This window comes from Anarrhichthys ocellatus, unplaced genomic scaffold, assembly GCF_004355925.1.
Source record: "Anarrhichthys ocellatus isolate YVR2014 unplaced genomic scaffold, GSC_Weel_1.0 scaffold85, whole genome shotgun sequence".
Classification (NCBI taxonomy): domain Eukaryota; kingdom Metazoa; phylum Chordata; class Actinopteri; order Perciformes; family Anarhichadidae; genus Anarrhichthys; species Anarrhichthys ocellatus.
This window is the reverse complement of record NW_022280115.1, coordinates 1,315,154-1,332,820: the sequence shown is the minus strand read 5'-3', so window position 1 is coordinate 1,332,820 and position 17,667 is coordinate 1,315,154. Positions and strand designations below refer to the sequence as shown.

Genomic DNA, 17,667 nt, shown 5'->3' with positions numbered 1-17,667 from the left:
AAGGTACAGTGTGTAACATTTAGGGGGATCTATTGGCATCAATGGAATATGATATTAATAAGTATGTTAGTATGTTGTTTAGTGTATAATTAACTAAAAATAAGAATTGTAGAAAGAGCCGTTTATATCTACAAACAGAGTGGGTCCTCTTCATTGGGCCGGCCGCCATGTTTCTACAGTAGCCCAGAATGGACAAACTAAACACTCGCTCTAGGCTCTCCTCCTACACACTTGGCAAATGGTAGAAGTTTCACTTGGTTGCAATCTGCCACCTGACCGCTAGATAATAATAATACCTTTTATTTATTGAGCGCTTTTAAAAATCCTCAAAGACACTTTACAAACATTAAAATCATCATAAAAAGCTATACACTAAAAACATAAAACACATAATATCGGTCACACATTAAAAGCAGTTCTGATTAGGTGGGTTTTAATTTGTGATTTGAACATGGAGAGGTCATTGCAGTCTCGGGTGTGTTTGGGGAGAGAGTTCCAGAGGGAGGGGGCAGCTATGAAGAAGGCTCTGTCCATGTCCAGTGCTTGGTCCTGAGTGGAAGGGACAGGAGGCATCAGAGGAGCAGAGCCGAAGGGATGGAGTGTGGTGGTGGAGCAGGTCGGTGAGGTAGGAGGGGGCCTGATGATGGAGGGCTTCATGAGTGAGGAGAAGGATTTGTATTGGATTCGTTGTTGGATGGGGAGCCAGTGGAGATTCTGGAGAACAGGGGTGATGTGATCACGGGAGTGGGTGAGCAGGCGAGCAGCAGAGTTCTGGCTTTACTGGAGTTTATTTAGGATTTTGGATGTTGTGCCATGAAGAATACTGTTGCAGTAGTCGATTCTGTAGGTGATGAAGGTGTGGACCAAAGTTTCAGCAGCAGATAAGGAGAGTGATGGGCGGAGACGGGCCATGTTTTTTAAGTGGAAAAAGGCAGTTCTGGTGATTTGTTTGACGTGGTGTTCAAAGGAGAGGTTGCTGTCAAACATGACTCCGAGGTTGCGGATGTGTGGGGAGGGAGACAGAGTGGAGTTGTCGATGGTGAGGAGAAGTTGTGACTGGTTTTAGTGAGGGATTTGGGACCGACGATGATCATGTCAGACCGATGTCAGATAAATCCTACACACTGCACCATTAACGAATGGTAATTTCCAAAATAAGGGTCAACAGAGGACTTCTAATTTCTAATCTAATGACAAGTGAACACAAGAATATAACTTCATCTTGTTTGTATCTTTAATGGGTCAAAGAACACATAGCCTTCAAATCATTTTTAAAAACGGTTTGTGTATTTGCCTTAAAGTAAAGCAATATCTGTATCTGTTCAAACAGAAATGATCAAATGAACAAAATTATCAGATTATCCCAGAAGAACATTTACATTAGAGAATGTTAGTGCTCATTAAAACTCATTCAGTTCTTTTACTTTCTCTGTGCTGTCCTCACTAAAAGTTGTTTTAGCAAAACTTAGTTTTCAGCTATACAGCCAGCTTGACAATATATTTCCCAGCACCGTATCCTCCAAGGAACAGACAGGTTGTTGTATTTGCAAGGTTTAATGGTGGAAAATATGTAACAATTTTGTAAAACTGAAAAAGAGCACAAACAATACAAAAGGTAAGTGCCTTTGTAAGTAGTTAATAATAGCTAGTACATTAGTATAAATGCTACTAACACAAACCAAAGAAATATGATTATAAACATGTTATAATCATACTATTTATAACTGTAAATAGTAACACACTTACAGATGAAGCCGATTTTGTGGACTTCAAGGCACAGGATTATGTGGATTGAACACTGAGATGCTCAGTCAATGAGTCCATGGGCACACGGCACTTCTTGAACATCACTTTCTGTTACTCTGATTATTTACACTTCGCTCACTTCCTGTTGAGTGCAGCTATTCACAATCGCCACTAGGTGTTGCTAAAGGACATATAAAATAACCAATACATTGAATACAATACACTCCCCGCCTGGCATATTAAGACATATGCCACTATTTACATATTAACCCACAGTCCTTTCTCATCCGAGTCTGTACAGGAGAACTGCTACTGTACTAAATGTAGGACTGCAGTCTTACAGTGAGTTGACCGGGCTGTCACTCAGCGACTCATCCCACCTATGGCTTTGCCCTCAGCAAGCTGTGGACTGTGTGACACGTTGTTCCCATGATTGTCTTTCTGGGAGAAAAGCAGGACCACTTCAGATATGGGTCTGGAGAATATCTTGAGTGTCTGATTTCTTGTCACTTTGACTTCCACCTTTCTTACTAGTCCATCTTTACTGGGAATAGCATTCACAACAACTCCCATTGGCCACTGATTTCTTTTTGTCTGACTGTCCTTCATCAGAACTATGTCTCCATCTTTAAGATTGGGTTTCTGTGCTTGCCACTTCTGACGATGCTGTAGCGTACTCAAATATTCTTGTCGCCACCTAGCCCAAAATGTCTCTGCCAAGGCTTGAACCCTTTTCCACTGGTTCTTGAGCAAATCTCCTTTCGAAAACTCACTAGCTGGACAAGGAGATGCGCCTGTTTTCTGTGTCAGCAACATGGAAGGGGTTAGAATGAGGGGAGCCTCTGGGTCAGTAGATACAGGAATTAACGGCCTGGCATTCACAATGGCACTGACCTCTGCCATAAAGGTGATTAGCACTTCATGGGTGAGTTTTAAAGGTCCGACTTGGAGGAGCATGCAATCTAGAATTCGCCTCGAGTCTCCAATCATGCGCTCCCAAGCGCCACCCATATGAGAGGAGTGTGGAGGGTTGAAAACCGAGGTGCACTTTTGTTGAAGGAGGTAGTCTTCTATGCTTGAATCACGATTACATTGTGAATCCATTTTCAGCTCTTTAAATGCTCCAACAAAATTTGTCCCACAGTCTGATCGAAGCTGTTTCGCATAGCCTCTGACAGAGAAAAATCTCCTGAGGGCGTTTATGAAGCTTGAGGAGGTCATTGTTTCGATTACCTCGATATGAATGGCACGTGTGGACATGCATGTAAACAAAACTGCCCACCTTTTGTCCCTGGCCTGGCCAGCCCTGGTACAACGTGTGATGAATTCCCATGGCCCAAAAACGTCAAGTCCCCCATAGGAAAATGGGGGGTCTACTTGTAGACGTTCAGCAGGTAGATCAGACATTTGTTGTTGCTCCATTCTTCCTCGCAGCTTTTTGCATGTGACACACATGTGAATGCAGCTGCTGATGAGATGTTTTCCTCCTACTATCCACAGACCACTGGCACGGATTGCACATTCAGTGAAGTGTCTGCCCTGGTGTTTCACACATTCATGATGGTGGCGGACGAGCAGAGTTGCTATGTGGTTACGGCTTGGGATAATGATAGGATGGGCTTCACACTTTTCAAGTTGTGCCAGATCGATGCGTCCACCTATTCTCAGCAGGCCTTCACTGTCAATGACTGGCCGAAGTTTATGAAGAGTGCTGGTTTTGGAGAGGTCACAGTTTGACTTAATGCATTTCAACTCTTCTGAATAGCTTTCATGTTGCACACACTTTATGATGACATGCTCTGCCTTGGTGATGTCAGCAACTGACAACCCTTTCTTGCACATGTGCCAGCCAACACAGCCGTGATTGCCTGATGGGAGAGAGAAGCATTGAGCTATGTGACAGAGTCGGGCCACAGCTTTGGTGAGTGAGCTCCAATTAGAAAAATGCTCGAATCTCTTTGAACCCAGCTTGTCTTCAGTAACTTTTGTGGCGAGTGATGTTACGCTGGCATGAATCTCAGCATCAGAATCTGGATCTACGAGAACATATGTCGTCTTATCTTCAGTGTTGACCACTGAACTTTCCGGCTTGGTCAAGAAAGCTGATCCAGTCAGCCATGTGGTGCCTGTAAGCTTTGCAGCTGGAACAGATCGGGACCCATGATCTGCTGGGTTTAACTCAGAGGGAACATAACTCCACTGCTCTGGACGTGTTGACTGTCGAATACGCTGTACGCGATTACTCACATAGACGTAGAATCTTCTTCTCTCATTGTTTATGTATCCTAACACAACTTTGCTGTCTGTGTAGAATTTTATTGCATTCACTTTCAGGTCAATTTCCTTGATGACTAGTTCTGCAATCTCAACAGCTAATACAGCTGCACATAACTCTAAGCTCTGAGCTTGGACTTTCCGAAGACAAATCCTACTTCACTGTGACCATGCTCATTTGTAACTTTCAGGTAAGCCACTGCTGATATTGCTTTTACAGAGGCATCAGAAAAGATGCACAGTTCTGTGTTTTGTGCTTTGGAAATGGAAAAAGATGCATATGTGCGTGGGATATGTACCTCTTTTAGTGCTGACAGTGATTCATGCCATCTTCTCCAATCTTCAGCTTTGGCCTCAGGAAGACATGTGTCCCATTCTGTATCTTGGATTGAAAACTCTCTGAGGAGCAGTCTGACTTCAATAGTGACAGGAGCCAAGAAACCCAGTGGATCAAACAGACTGTTTACTGTTGACAGTACGCCTCGGCGTGTGAATGGTTTTTGACCCTCATGGACATGGAAAGTGAAAGTGTCAGACATAATGTTCCAGCTGACTCCAAGGCTCCTTTGGACAGGCAAGTCGTCTATGGAGAGGTTGAGGTCTTTGATATCATTTGCTCTTTCCTCTGCCGGAAATGCATCCATCACTTCTGTTCGATTTGAGGCTATCTTGTCCAGCATTATGTTTGACACAGCCAACATTTGTTGTGTTCGACGCATAACATCGATGGCTTCAGCTTCAGTTGCGAATGATCGAAGACCATCATCGACGTAAAAGTCCCTCTCAACAAAGTGCCTCGCATCACTGCCGTAGTGTTCCTCTTGGTGTTTTGCTGTCCACCGCAGACCAAAGATTGCCACTGCAGGTGATGGGCTGTTCCCAAAAACATGAACTCGCATGCGGTACTCCACCACTTCCTTGTTGAGATCATTTCCCCGGTACCACAAGAACCGTAGGAAGTCTCTGCAGTCTTCGCGCACCACAAAACAGTAGAACATTTGCTGTATATCTGCTGTCACTGCAACCGGTTCTCTTCTGAATCTAAGAAGCACTCCAATGAGGGTGTTGTTAAGGTCTGGTCCAGAAAGCAACACATCATTCAGTGAGATTCCATCGTACTGTGCACTGGAATCAAACACCACACGAATCTTGTCTGGTTTTTGAGGGTGGTAAACTCCAAAGGTAGGGAGATACCAACATTCCGTCCCTTCTTTGAGTGGTGGTGCAAGCTCAGCATGCTCATTGTCAAGCATTTTTTGCATGAACTCAGTGAAGTGCACTTTCATTCCAGGTTTCTTCTGTAACATCCGTCGCACCGACATTAGACGGCTGTGAGCATAGTCTCTGTTGTTAGGGAGACGTCTCCGTGGGTGACGGAAAGGGAGTGGAGCAACCCAGCTGTTTGTGTCATCTTGTGTCAACTCTCGTTCCATGATCTGAAGGAAGGCTAGATCCTCAACAGAGTGAGCGAGCTGGTTGTCATTCTCTGTTGTACAGAAAACCGTTTTTCCTAGGTTATCCATATTTGATACCCTCAATGCACTTTGCGTGGGTTTGTGCAGGAGAGGATTCTTGCACTTACTTTCGATACTGTAGATTTCTTTCACTCGTATCTGATTCTCAGGCAAGTTGGTCTTCCATTTTCAAGGATGCAGGTTTTCAAGGCACCCACTATGTTTGTCTTGTGAGCGCCTCCTAGGCATACATCCCCTATGATGACCCACCCAAGGTCTAGCTTTTGTGCATATGGTGCATAGTGAGGGCCATTGTGCTGTTTATGTACCTTATGGGCCCTAATAATGTCTCTTCCCAATAGCAGCAGGATGTCAGCGTGTAGATCAAGGGGTGGGACTTCAGTTGCTATCTGCCTTAGGTGATGGTGGTGGTACGCAGCTTCTGGTGTCGGGATCTCTGCTCTATTGTTTGGGATTTCGTTACACTCAGTTAGTGTAGGTAGTGGGATGTCTATTTTTCCGTCTATAGATTCTACTGTGAATCCATGGGCTTTTCTGCCAGCTGTTTCCACCATCCCTGCACAGGTTTTGAGTGTGTATGCCACTGCTGCTCCACCGATGTTGAACATTTCAAAAAACTCTGATCGAGGTAATGACACATTGCTCTGGTCATCTAAAATGGCATACATTTTTCTCTGTAGGTTGCGATGACCACTGGGATACACATTCACAATGCAGATCTTTGAACAGGATTTGCTTTTGAATTCCTCACCACATACTTTGGTACACCATGATGTGATATCTGGCTGCCTTGTGTCCTCCCTCTCCCCGCCGTACTCTGAAGAAGGGGAAAAACCTGGCTGATATTGCGGAGCAGGACCAGGGTGAAGAGCAGCGAGGTGTTTATTGCTGTCACACTCTGTACATTTGATGGGAGTTTCACAGGATTTTGCCTGGTGCGTAGTAGAAGCACAGCAGCGAAAGCATATATTGTTCTCTTTTAAGAATCGCTTTCTGTCATCTAAGATCATTTTCCTGAACCCTCTGCATCTCTTCAGTGGGTGGGGTTTGTTATGCATGGGGCAAAGTCTGTCAAGATTTTCTGTTTTGGTCACTGTATCTGATGATATGCTCGTTTTATGTACAGAGACCGGTTTCATGTGACTTAACTTCTCATTCTTGTAAGAGGTTGGAACGAGAGTGGGAAGGTCAAAGCTTGGGTCATTTCGGTCTTCAGCATCCCTGCAGACGAATTCTCGAAAAAAGAAGAAAGGGTGAAAGGCCACACAATGTTCTCTTTTGTATTTGCATCCTTGAGACAGCCACTTGTCCTGGAGATATATGGGCAGCTTCTCGACAATGGGCTGCACTCCCCTTGCTGTGTCAAGGTAAGCTAGTCCTGGTAAGTATCCATCTCTTTTGGCGATATCCAATTCTATCAGTAGGTCTGCCAGCTCTTGAAGTTTTTTACTGTCTCTGTTATGGATCTTGGGGAAGTTCTCTATTTTACTAAAAAGAGCTCTCTCTAGTACTTCTGGAGATCCATATGTTTTGTTTAATCTCTCTCAAATTGTTTTAAGACCAAGGGAGGGTTGCCTGACATTTACCGACCTAATCCTAAGTGCCTGCTCACTTGAATCCTTACCCAGCCATTTGATCAGCAAATCCATCTCTTCACTTGCTGACAGCTCAAGGCTTTCAATTGTGTCTCTCTCCAAGCTTGGTAGTGTTCGGGTAGGTCATCAAACGTTGTCAATCCTGAGGACACTAGCTGATTTTTAGCAAGAAATTTGGCAAGATCAGCTGTTGTAGTGTTACGATTTGTGTTGTCTGAGGGTGATGGCTTTGTGGGAAGAGCACTGTGCTGATGGTCATAATTCCTCTGCTGTAGTAAATCTGTATGAAGCTCCTGTGTGTCCCTTTGTTGGTACATCGATCTCCTATTGATGATGTGCACCTGGGTCTGCGCAGTGTTGTCGTGCTGGGGTGTGAGAATTGGACGTAAGGGGTAAACTTCCTTTTCCTCTCTAGGTGCCTGTGGGTAATGATGCAGGGCATGGTGGGTGACATAGTCATGCGTTCTTTTCAGTGCACTCTCTTGAAGTGGCAAGAACTCAGGTTCTTCAATATGGTCCGAGCCATCCATATCTGCAGCTGCTCTCTCCAGCACTACAGCTTCTACATGGGCAACTTCAGCTTCTCGTTGTAGGTTGATGAAGTCAATTCTGGCTTCCAGCTTGGCTTTCTTAATTTTGAGTTCACTCTCCTTTTCTGTGAAGGTCAGTCTGATTTTTGCCACCTCTGCTTTAGCACGGGCCCTTGCTGCTTCTAAGCTGGCTCCAGAGCTCGTCGATGAGCGTGAAGAGCTTGACTTTCTGGAGCGATGGTGAGACAGGCTCGTAACTGTTTCAACACGATCTTTTGAGCATTTCACTTTGGCTTCATCTGGAGCATCTACTGACCTAGTAGTTTCCATGGTGATGAAGTGCAGTGTAGCTTGTCTATCCGAAAATCCTCCTTAAAGTCCCACGGTAGGTGGTCATCTTTTTACTGTGCTGTCCTCACTAAAAGTTGTTTTAGTAAAACGTAGTTTTCAGCTATACAGCCGGCTTGACAATATATTTCCCAGCACCGTATCCTCCAAGGAACAGACAGGTTGTTGTATTTGCAAGGTTTAATGGTGGAAAATATGTAACAATTTTGTAAAACTGAAAAAGAGCACAAACAATACAAAAGGTAAGTGCCTTTGTAAGTAGTTAATAATAGCTAGTACATTAGTATAAATGCTACTAACACAAACCAAATAAATATGACTATAAACATGTTAATATAACTGTAAATAGTAACACACTTACAGATGAAGCCGATTTTGTGGACTTCAAGGCACAGGATTATGTGGATTGAACACTGAGATGCTCAGTCAATGAGTCCATGGGCACACGGCACTTCTTGAACATCACTTTCTGTTACTCTGATTATTTACACTTAATAAAAGATATAAAAAAATAAATGATTTCTGGTTTATATGAGTGAACATGAAACACCAGATTATGCTGAAGCATCCAGCGGTTTTCAAGGAGTATATCTGACCTCAAGCATAATCCTAATATAACTGTTAAAATAAAAAAATGTTTAAACTTTCAAGGCACTCAGTGAGAGGTGGTTAGAGTAAATAATAGTATCTACTACATGCTATTTTGTTTTACATGGATCACATATCTATTAAAAAGTGCACCCCTTGCTAAAATAGAGCAGCATATCCGCTGCTAGATAAAAAATATTCCTGCAGAGTTGTGTGTGCTTACTGATGCCGTTGTCTCTGAGGTATCCAGCCAGGCCCTGTCTCTGATACTGCGGATCATTCTCTCTCTTCCAGGACTGGTACTGTTCACAGGACAGACCTGTATGCTGAGACTCCCACTGCAGACGATACAGAGACATGCATTTACACCAATTCCCACGGTCACCAACTATCCTCCTCCTGGTGAAATCAAAGCTTTAAAGAGAAGTCAATATTACGTTAGTTGTAAATTGGTCCACTGTGTTGAACATTGTAACAAAACTAACATATTCAGGGCAGTTCAGTCGATTTGTTGGTTAATGATATCTTTTATATTATTTTATATCAGATACAGACAGAAGAGAAAGAGAGACACATTATACTTACAGGCTTCTTACACTGAGCACAGAAACTGTTACGACACTGAAAACAGGTGACTTTAAGCTGGTCTCCATCATAGATGAACCCATATGAACACTGAGGAGAGGAAACAAGAGGAGAGGAAACAAGAGGAGAGGAAACAAGAGGACACAGGAGAAAGAAGAATGATCTAATATGAATACACTTGCTTTGAGAAAACATTATTTTAACTGTTGTCATTAACTACATTAAATTTGCAAACAATGACTATAGAGAATATACTTAATATCATCTTTTAAGTCATTAAGTTCATGCCTGGGTAATTGTTCCCGGTATTTAGTTGAGTTGTGGTGATTTAAAACAATAGAGGAAATGTGTTAGATAAACATTCTTACAATAAAAGCTAATTATTATAATATAAATATGCACTTTACTAAACTGATTGCACACTGGTGAAATAACAAACATGTACAGTGTCACTGAATCTACTTCGGGTCCCACTTAACCTTGTCACGTCATCTGATTTACTGACATTGCTGCTTTAACTACATTAAACATAACATTTTGACGCCAGTTCAGACGCATCTACTGGTTAGGAAATGTTATATTGAAATAGTATAATAGGTATAAAATACCAATCTGTTTGAGCAGTGCTTGTGCTGGTCATAGCACCGCCACGAAAATAGAGATTTGAATGTTATCGAAGCTTTCAAAGTCTAAAAATGTGACTTTTTGTTGACAAATCTAAGAGCGACTCAGTGTGTACTTACATGACAGCACCAGAGGAACTTGGGGTCCTTGATTAGAGCCTGCTCTGTCAGCTTCTTATGGAACAGTTCATAGACTTCTGGCTCCAGACACTCACGCAGCTGAAGAACATAATACAATACAACCTAGAGATCAATCCCTGAGAGGTAGCAGGGACCCAGTCAGCATAGAAATGAAACCACTTGGTTAGGTTAAGGTAAGAAAACCACTTGGTTAGGTTAAGGTAAGAAAACCAATTGGTTAGGTTAAGGTAAGAAAACCACTTGGTTAGGTTAAGGTAAGGAAACCACTTGGTTAGGTTAAGGTAAGGAAACCACTTGGTTAGGTTAAGGTAAGGAAACCACTTGGTTAGGTTAAGGTAAGGAAACCACTTGGTTATGTTAAGGTTACGTAGTGTGTGACGTGGTTACGTATGCACCGTATAAATAACTTAAGGGTTAGGGTTCACCTCATTCAACACCAGGTTTTGTGAGTAAAAGTTATGGGTTTGTTAGAAAAGATCATTGTAACAAACAATGATCTTGTAATAAGTGTTTGTTACATAGTAAGTAACGTGGTCACGTACTGACGTGGTTATGTACTGACGTAGTTACATATTCACGTAGTTATGCATTAAGATAGTTACGTAATAACGCAGTTACGTACCGACGTAGTTATGTACTAACATAGTTACAAATGGAACATAAAGGTAAAATAGTTGCTGCTATATTAATGCTCTAAACCAGGGGTCATTAGTAGGCGGAGCACGGTCTGGACCCTGGACCTAAAACCAATAGATAAGTGAGAATTATTACATTTTGACGGAAGGCTTCTATTTTAACCGGCGCAGTGTTTCCAGCCTTCGTTCAGCGGTTCAGGAAACACACCGACCAATTACATCACGTGATGCTACTCAGCCAATCAAATAAGTGTATTCTGTGATGGAGAGTTTTCCCTCTGCTAGTACATTTCTACTGTGAGTTTATGTGCCTTACTCACTAACAAAACTATATATGTGAGATATGATTGTGTTGTAACACAGAGGGTGAGTTAACTTTAGATTCTTTAGATGACAAATTTGTACATTTAATACACACATTAGAAACTAGACAAACATCACTCACACCCACGTACCAGGTGTATTCGAATGAAAATGAAGGCTTTAGAAAGTTACCACAAGTCACGTTAACTATTAGAGGTAAAAATGTTCAGAATGTCACATGCAGGCTGATTTACTTCACATGTGTTAGGTGGATTCGATGAAAGGTTAAAGGAAGTATGGTTTAGAGAAGTGGAGAAGTTATGTATAATGGTATAGTGAGCAAATACTGCTGCTGTCTCTGTTTCTCTGTCTCCCACACAATCAGAGTTAATTAAAGGGAGAGATTCCACATGTGTTCTGGTACGAGGCCCAGGAATGGTGTGAAGGACATGTCTGACTGGCAGCTCACTCAGACTCAATGCACTGACTTCAGAATGCATAACGTGTTGTTAGGGGTGACCTTGGCTCACTGGGTTAAGAGGGTTGTCTGGCAACCGGAAGGTCAATGGTTCAATCCTCGACTGGGACGGGGGTCACATGTCAAAGTGTACCTGAGCAATACACTGAACCCAGGGCGCCTGTCATTGGCAGCCCACTGCTCCCCATATACAGGGATGGGTCAAATGCAGAGACAAATTTCCCCCTTAAAGGGATCAATATAGTATAAAAATTTTTAAATTAAATTCTCTTGAACAGGAAATGCTGCAGCAATTGCTGGAGATTTGTTTTTTAGGTTACTCACACAATGATGCTAGGTGTGCGCTAGTCTGCAATACAATGAAAGCCTTCTCTGGCCAGACATTAAATACTTTAAAGACAGACTTCCTTCCTCAATGTTTCTTGTTTCAGTATTCGGTATTATACGACTCACTCTGTACTATTGAAGACTTTTTCTCCTGATAAACATCCCGACTCAAGTGAGATTTACACACACGGTGGAGACAGGGAGAGAGATTGAGTAGTTGGAGAATAATACGTGAGTCAGTGAAGTTATTTCACATGACGTTCACCAAAAAGAGAAAAGTGGTCAGAGAGACCAGAGTCTTTAACCATTAATGAACAGACTCTTATAGGTTCATTATTCCCATTGGCAGTTCATAACCAGTGTGTCTCATATGTTCAGAGGCCGTGACGAGTAATAAAAGCAGTAATATGAAGCGACACTACGAGACAAAGCACAACTCTTTTGAACAAACGTACCCACTCACATCTGAATGAAGTCACAGAAAATAAACCTAAATGATCAGAATCCTAACGCATTAATTCACTGCCCAACAATGATGTTAACAGAGAGAATAGAGCTGAAACAAGTGGTTTAATAACCACAGATAAAGTCCATGCACAAACATTTCTCTTTTTAGAAGATGAGAAAAATATAATGTGGGTTTCTTGGTTGACATCACTTCACACCTGAATGAACTGAATTTAAAGCTGAAATAAATGTTTCTAAAATGAAGCACATTTTTGAAAAGCTTTCTGTTGTGTAATTTATTCTTTAACCCAGCCCTTATTTTACTTGAAGTGAGAGAAAAGCATTTATTTATTATTAAAGTATGTATTATTTATAATTCATCCAGTTGAACTTGAAATCTGACAATGAATATTGTATGAGATATGATTTAATTGAACTTTCTTTATTTGATTTGAAAGGAAGTTGTTGACTACATACAGACGTTAATACAACTGTTGGCTACTTTAATATGGGACTAAATCATAGCGCAAGTTAGACATTATTGTGATGTTCCCGACCTTTGCATGAGGGCATTCTCTCCAACATGACCTGGCAGAACTTTAATTGAATAGCCCAGCTCTAAACCGTGGGAATGACAGTGAGGATATCTCGCCAACTGCTGCTTCTATTTTGAACTATTCTGCTTTTTTAAATCTCTTGTGTTTCTTCCTTATCTATATGTAGGAATAAAACAGTTTGATGTACTGTGCAAAGCATTTGCTGCTCCTGAAAAAAAATCAAATAACGACAACTAATCACGAGTGGAATTGCGGCCAGTGATAGAAACAGGAATTGGGCATTACTTGCAACCACTATCTGCCCCGTCTCAATGTCTGATTCACTAAAGACATGAGGGTTAATAATATCACAGCACAAACATAAGGGTTTGCAGCTGAGTGCAATTATTCATGTGGCAAAATAAGAATGTTGCATTTGCGCCAAGAATGCAGGCAGAACAATAGAGAGAGAAAAAGAAAAATGACATTTGCAGATGGAGAGCTACAAGTCCTGACCGACGAGGAGCAGAGGCATTCCTCCAAACGTCAGGCAAGGACTTTAAACGTGAATGAGAGAACATTGATGTGGGATTTAATATATTTTTCTGTCAGTATAAATGCTGCTATAAATGTTACTTTCTGAAGCTGATAATTTCACTGACTGCATGTGGCTATTAATGCTGATCTTTGTGAATTGGACTGTTTTTGCAAGGAGGCTCATTTACATGGAATGGGGAAGATTTTTCACCAAATGTTTGCACGTGAGCAAAAAATCACATGTGCAAATAGCACACAAGAAAACAGAATTTTGTCGTGCCACTTTCTGGCGTGACCAGGCACCAGTAGTCTGTATCTTATCCTCCCTCATACAATCCTTGGTTGGTCTGCCACCCTACCTGGATGTCCAGGGTGGAGAAGTAGCTGTTGAGGTGTTCAGGGTCATTGATGTCAGGTTCCCAGCAAACCGGACACACCATGTCTCTGATGTGTTTGTCCCGAACAGCGATGGTGAAGTGCTGCTGGAAGCAATCACAGCACACGGAGCACTGACACGACGTCAGAGACTGCATCTGAAAGAGAGAGGGGGGGTAGGGCATGACTTCAGAACTCATACAAAGATTTTTTTTGTTGCCGTCTCAGTACCTTGCTGTGGGGGAAGATGGAGAGGCAGATGGGACAGTCTTTAGCCAGCACTCGCTTGATGAACTCCCTGTCGTGGGACTCTCGCACAGCCTGCACCACGTCCTCCAGTGAGTAGGGGGCGCTGTGCTCCAGGAGCAGCGACAGTGCCAGCTCACAGCGACCCCAGCTGGGGAGATCGTACACCGCGAGTAACCTCCGACATATGCGCTGGAAGACACGTAGTGGAATTATGTAGGGTACTACAGCGAGGCCAGACTTCACAAATCCAATCAGCTATCCCAGCCATGACCACTTGGGGCAGCAGAAGATGCTGAGAACACAACATTGACATATTATCATAAAGTTGTTAGGGTTGACCGTGTTAGTGAACAGTTTCACCCATGTCACAGACACAGTGCAACATTAATGTTTAATAAATACATTTTCCCTGCATTTTCCTGACCAGTGGAGTTTTGCTGGCAGGTCAGCGGCGAGCTCGGTCGGCATGGAGGGAGGCGGTGTTCATCTGCATCTCCTTATCGCTCTAAACTCTAAGCCCGCCCACTTTTCAGCGGCCCAATCAAATGCACAGGATTTGATTTAAATGCCTCTAGAACACTCAAATATTCCATTTCACTGTGAGCACTGGAGCTCAGGACGCTCTGACTTCCGTTTCACTGGGACTTTCAGGTGGATGACTGAATAATCATGATAAAGCATGGCTAACTTGCTTTCTCCTCTGCAGCGTGTTGTACTTTCATACAAACATAGCTCTACAGTGACACCTTTGGCATTAACAAGGACTTCAATAGACAATACTTTCCCTCCTTGTGGCACGATTGCAGAAAAAGAGTAAGGTTGTTATGGTAGTATATGCATCCAGCAGCAAAAGTCAACTGTGGTCGATGACCCGCCGCCTGACTGATTTGTCCGCAGAGCCCCGAAGACCCGCCCCCGCTGCTGCACAGAGCACAAGACGCATGTTTAGCTTGCTAATATTTTGTCAAATTGCACCAACTTTGACACTGCCAGTCCTTGGGTCCCCAGCAATACCCAAGCCTACACACGTAGGACACACACATACTTACAGGCAGATAGATAGACAGGACCGCTGCAGGAAAGACATTTTTTTGCAGGCCATCCCGGAAGTTAGCGTCGCACTGCGTCGCTCGACAAAAAGTCACTGGCCACGACTTTTGCCGGCTTGGAGGCATAAAAATGACCACGGTCTAAAAAGTGTATTGTAGAAATGTGGCTTAAGTCTGGCAGGCAGCCACTACTCTGGCGCCTGCTCAAAGGGGATTTGACACCATGGACTGGCCACCAAGTGAAACGTACCGTTACCTTGATTTCATTTTATCATCCGGAGCTTGAGTCTGATTTCAACACCTATTAATTATGTTAAATCCTCAAATCAATGCAAATCCTCTGAGTTAGTATTTTAAAGTCATCAAAAATAATCTATCCACAGTGTTTTCAAGTCTTGTCCTGTATTATACTCATGTTAAGGGAAGCATTCGATGAACGAGTGCTCCGAAACCTGCAAACATTATCACTTGCTAATGCTAATGTTAGCAAAATGGCCTTTTAAAGTAAAGATGACATATTTCTCTGGGTTTGAAGATTGTTGGAAACATTTGGGTAGGAGTTTGCACGTTCTCCCCGTGGCAGCGTGGGTTCCCTCCGGGTTCTCCGGCTTCCTCTCACAGTCCAAAAACATGCAGCTTAGGTTATTTGGAGACTCGAAATTGCCCGTATGTGTGAATGTGAGCGTGCATGTTTGTCTGTCTCTACATGTGCCCTGAGATCAACTGGAGACCTGTCCAGGGTACCCTGCCTTCGCCCAATGTCAGCTGGGATCGGCTCCAGCGCCCCACGACCCTGAATAGGATAAGCGGTTTGGGGAATGGAATTTGGGATAGTGTAAGTACACAACTCAACAAAATATATAACATAGGTCTAGTCATTTTTAGAAATTGTAATGCGTTATCAGCTTTTTTTCACATTTCACTCTCTGTGGCCTTGAATTGCAATTGCAAATATTATATTTGCCTGCAGAATATAAGTCCTGCACCTCTATGGAAACAGCACAATCATGTCTAGAAGCAGAGAGAACTCAGAAATGTTGTTTGTGCAGATTAAGGCTGTTATATTAGCATACATCATAAAAAAGAAAAAACGCAAGTTGAATTTCTTAAAAAATGGGAAATCAATGGAATCTATTCCCCCACAAGTGTTACTAATGTTAGTTCAATGTACATAGCACATAGAGCCTCCATTCCCATCAACATGTTCCTCTCCTAACAGCCTCTCCTGTCAGCTCCTCAACACACAATGTGTTCAGCAGCCAGCAGTTCAAGCTTTACAGAGCTTTTGTCATGGGACTGTAGGTCTTAGCCGACTCAATCATGGCTTCCTAGTCGCACTGAGGAGTGCAGAATTAATATCTGGTTTGAGTTAACGATTTACTTAAGGCCAGATTTTAAATGAGACAGTAGAATAAAATGTTTTCGATGAAATATCACAATTTTAAGCTTTGATTTTGGCTGCCTTTTCTGAAGCAAGCGATCATCATACATGATGTGTACCATCGGAAAGATGGAAATCTGACAATAATGTCGGTTTTCACAGCTTCTTGCTTGGAAAAAAGGTGTCATTTTGGCAATCATGCTTTTCAATCCAGCCGAGAGGGTTTGGAGTACAGAAGATTAACGGGACTGGACCCAGGCCTGATGAATATGCCTGCACCTGTTTGTCAGGGTGATGGATGTCCACGGGAGGCTCGGGCTTGTCACTCCAAATGTGCTTATGGAAGGGCTCCAGGAGTGGTCGCTGCAGCAGGGCCAGAGCCCCTCTCACCTCACCGCCGCTCTGCCTCAAGACCTCATGGCAGCGAGCCTCGTCGCTGAAGCCCAGCGCACACAGCTCCTTCACCTGAGCGGTACGGAATAAAAACATCACACCATCTCTCGAAGTAAAGGGAGACCGACCGAATGTTGTCGTGAAACTGTAATTGTCGGGGAGACCTTGGCTAGTCTGTCTCTCAGAGCTTGACTGGCAGCTCGCTCGGTGTCGCCCCCTGCTGTCAGCCAGGCCTGCTTGGCCTCCGCTCTGGACAGCTGGACCACATTCACAGGTTCCGCCTCTTTCCCGGCATCCTCGGCAGGAGCTTCACACGACCTGCTCTGTGTTAGAGGAAGGTCAATTGCTAACAGAGGAACATAAAGCCTTCAATTGTACAGAGAGAATCATACTGACTGTGCGCTCTGCTGTGTTCTGGTCACAGACAGACTGAAGGGGAGAGGTTGCCACCGACGTCCTGATCAGGTCTAACAGCAGAGGAAGCTCCGTCTTTAACCACTTGCACGGCAGGATGCTGCTGTCCCCTGCTACTGTCCTGCTTGTGTACACCTCCTCTGGACTCACTCCTTTCTTCTCCCCATCCTAACACAGACAGAAAAGGACAGACACAGTAGAATGCAGACATTACTTGTATTCTAGATCCGAGGTTGATTGACAGGTGATGAAGTTGACTTGCTCTGATCAGCTGAATGAGCTTCAGTCCCTCCTCCTTCATCAGCCTCTGCCTCCAGGAGTCCAGGTCTTCGGGGGCGGGCTCTTTGGGTTTGATCGTCAGCGCGGGGACCCGTCTGACCGGAGAGGGAGGACGGAGCTTCGCGGGCAGTGGGGCGGGCTCCGGACGAGCCAGGTCACACATCTCACACACCGTAGCAGGAGAGTAGTTCAGATAGGTGCAGAACTGACACACCCACTGGGCAGGGAGACGCAGGGAGACACGGAGAGAGACGGAGAGACACAAAGAGACAGAGAGAGATGGAGAAACACAAAGAGACACAGACAGAGGCAGAGAGACACGGAGAGAGACGGAGAGACACAAAGAGACGCAGAGAGAG

The 17,667-nt window shown here is 43.5% G+C and overlaps 1 protein-coding gene across 5 annotated transcripts in view; it reads right to left on the bottom strand.

Moving 5' to 3' along the window:
* The window catches only part of LOC116398535 (E3 ubiquitin-protein ligase RNF31-like), a 66,870-nt gene that overhangs the window by 17,137 nt on the left and 32,066 nt on the right, over positions 1-17,667 (bottom strand). For 4 of the 5 annotated variants that reach the window (XM_031874901.1, XM_031874906.1, XM_031874902.1 and 1 more), the window contains 9 exons: positions 17,292-17,525; positions 17,012-17,197; positions 16,780-16,938; positions 16,502-16,687; positions 13,775-13,981; positions 13,528-13,701; positions 9,885-9,983; positions 9,142-9,231; positions 8,780-8,894 (listed from right to left, as the gene is read on the bottom strand). In XM_031874901.1, the coding sequence (XP_031730761.1) occupies positions 8,780-8,894; positions 9,142-9,231; positions 9,885-9,983; positions 13,528-13,701; positions 13,775-13,981; positions 16,502-16,687; positions 16,780-16,938; positions 17,012-17,197; positions 17,292-17,525 (1,450 nt within the window). Of the gene's footprint in view, positions 1-5,603; positions 8,183-8,779; positions 8,895-9,141; positions 9,232-9,884; positions 9,984-13,527; positions 13,702-13,774; positions 13,982-16,501; positions 16,688-16,779; positions 16,939-17,011; positions 17,198-17,291; positions 17,526-17,667 lie in introns of those variants that run through there. The other variant, XM_031874904.1, reaches the window with a different exon arrangement.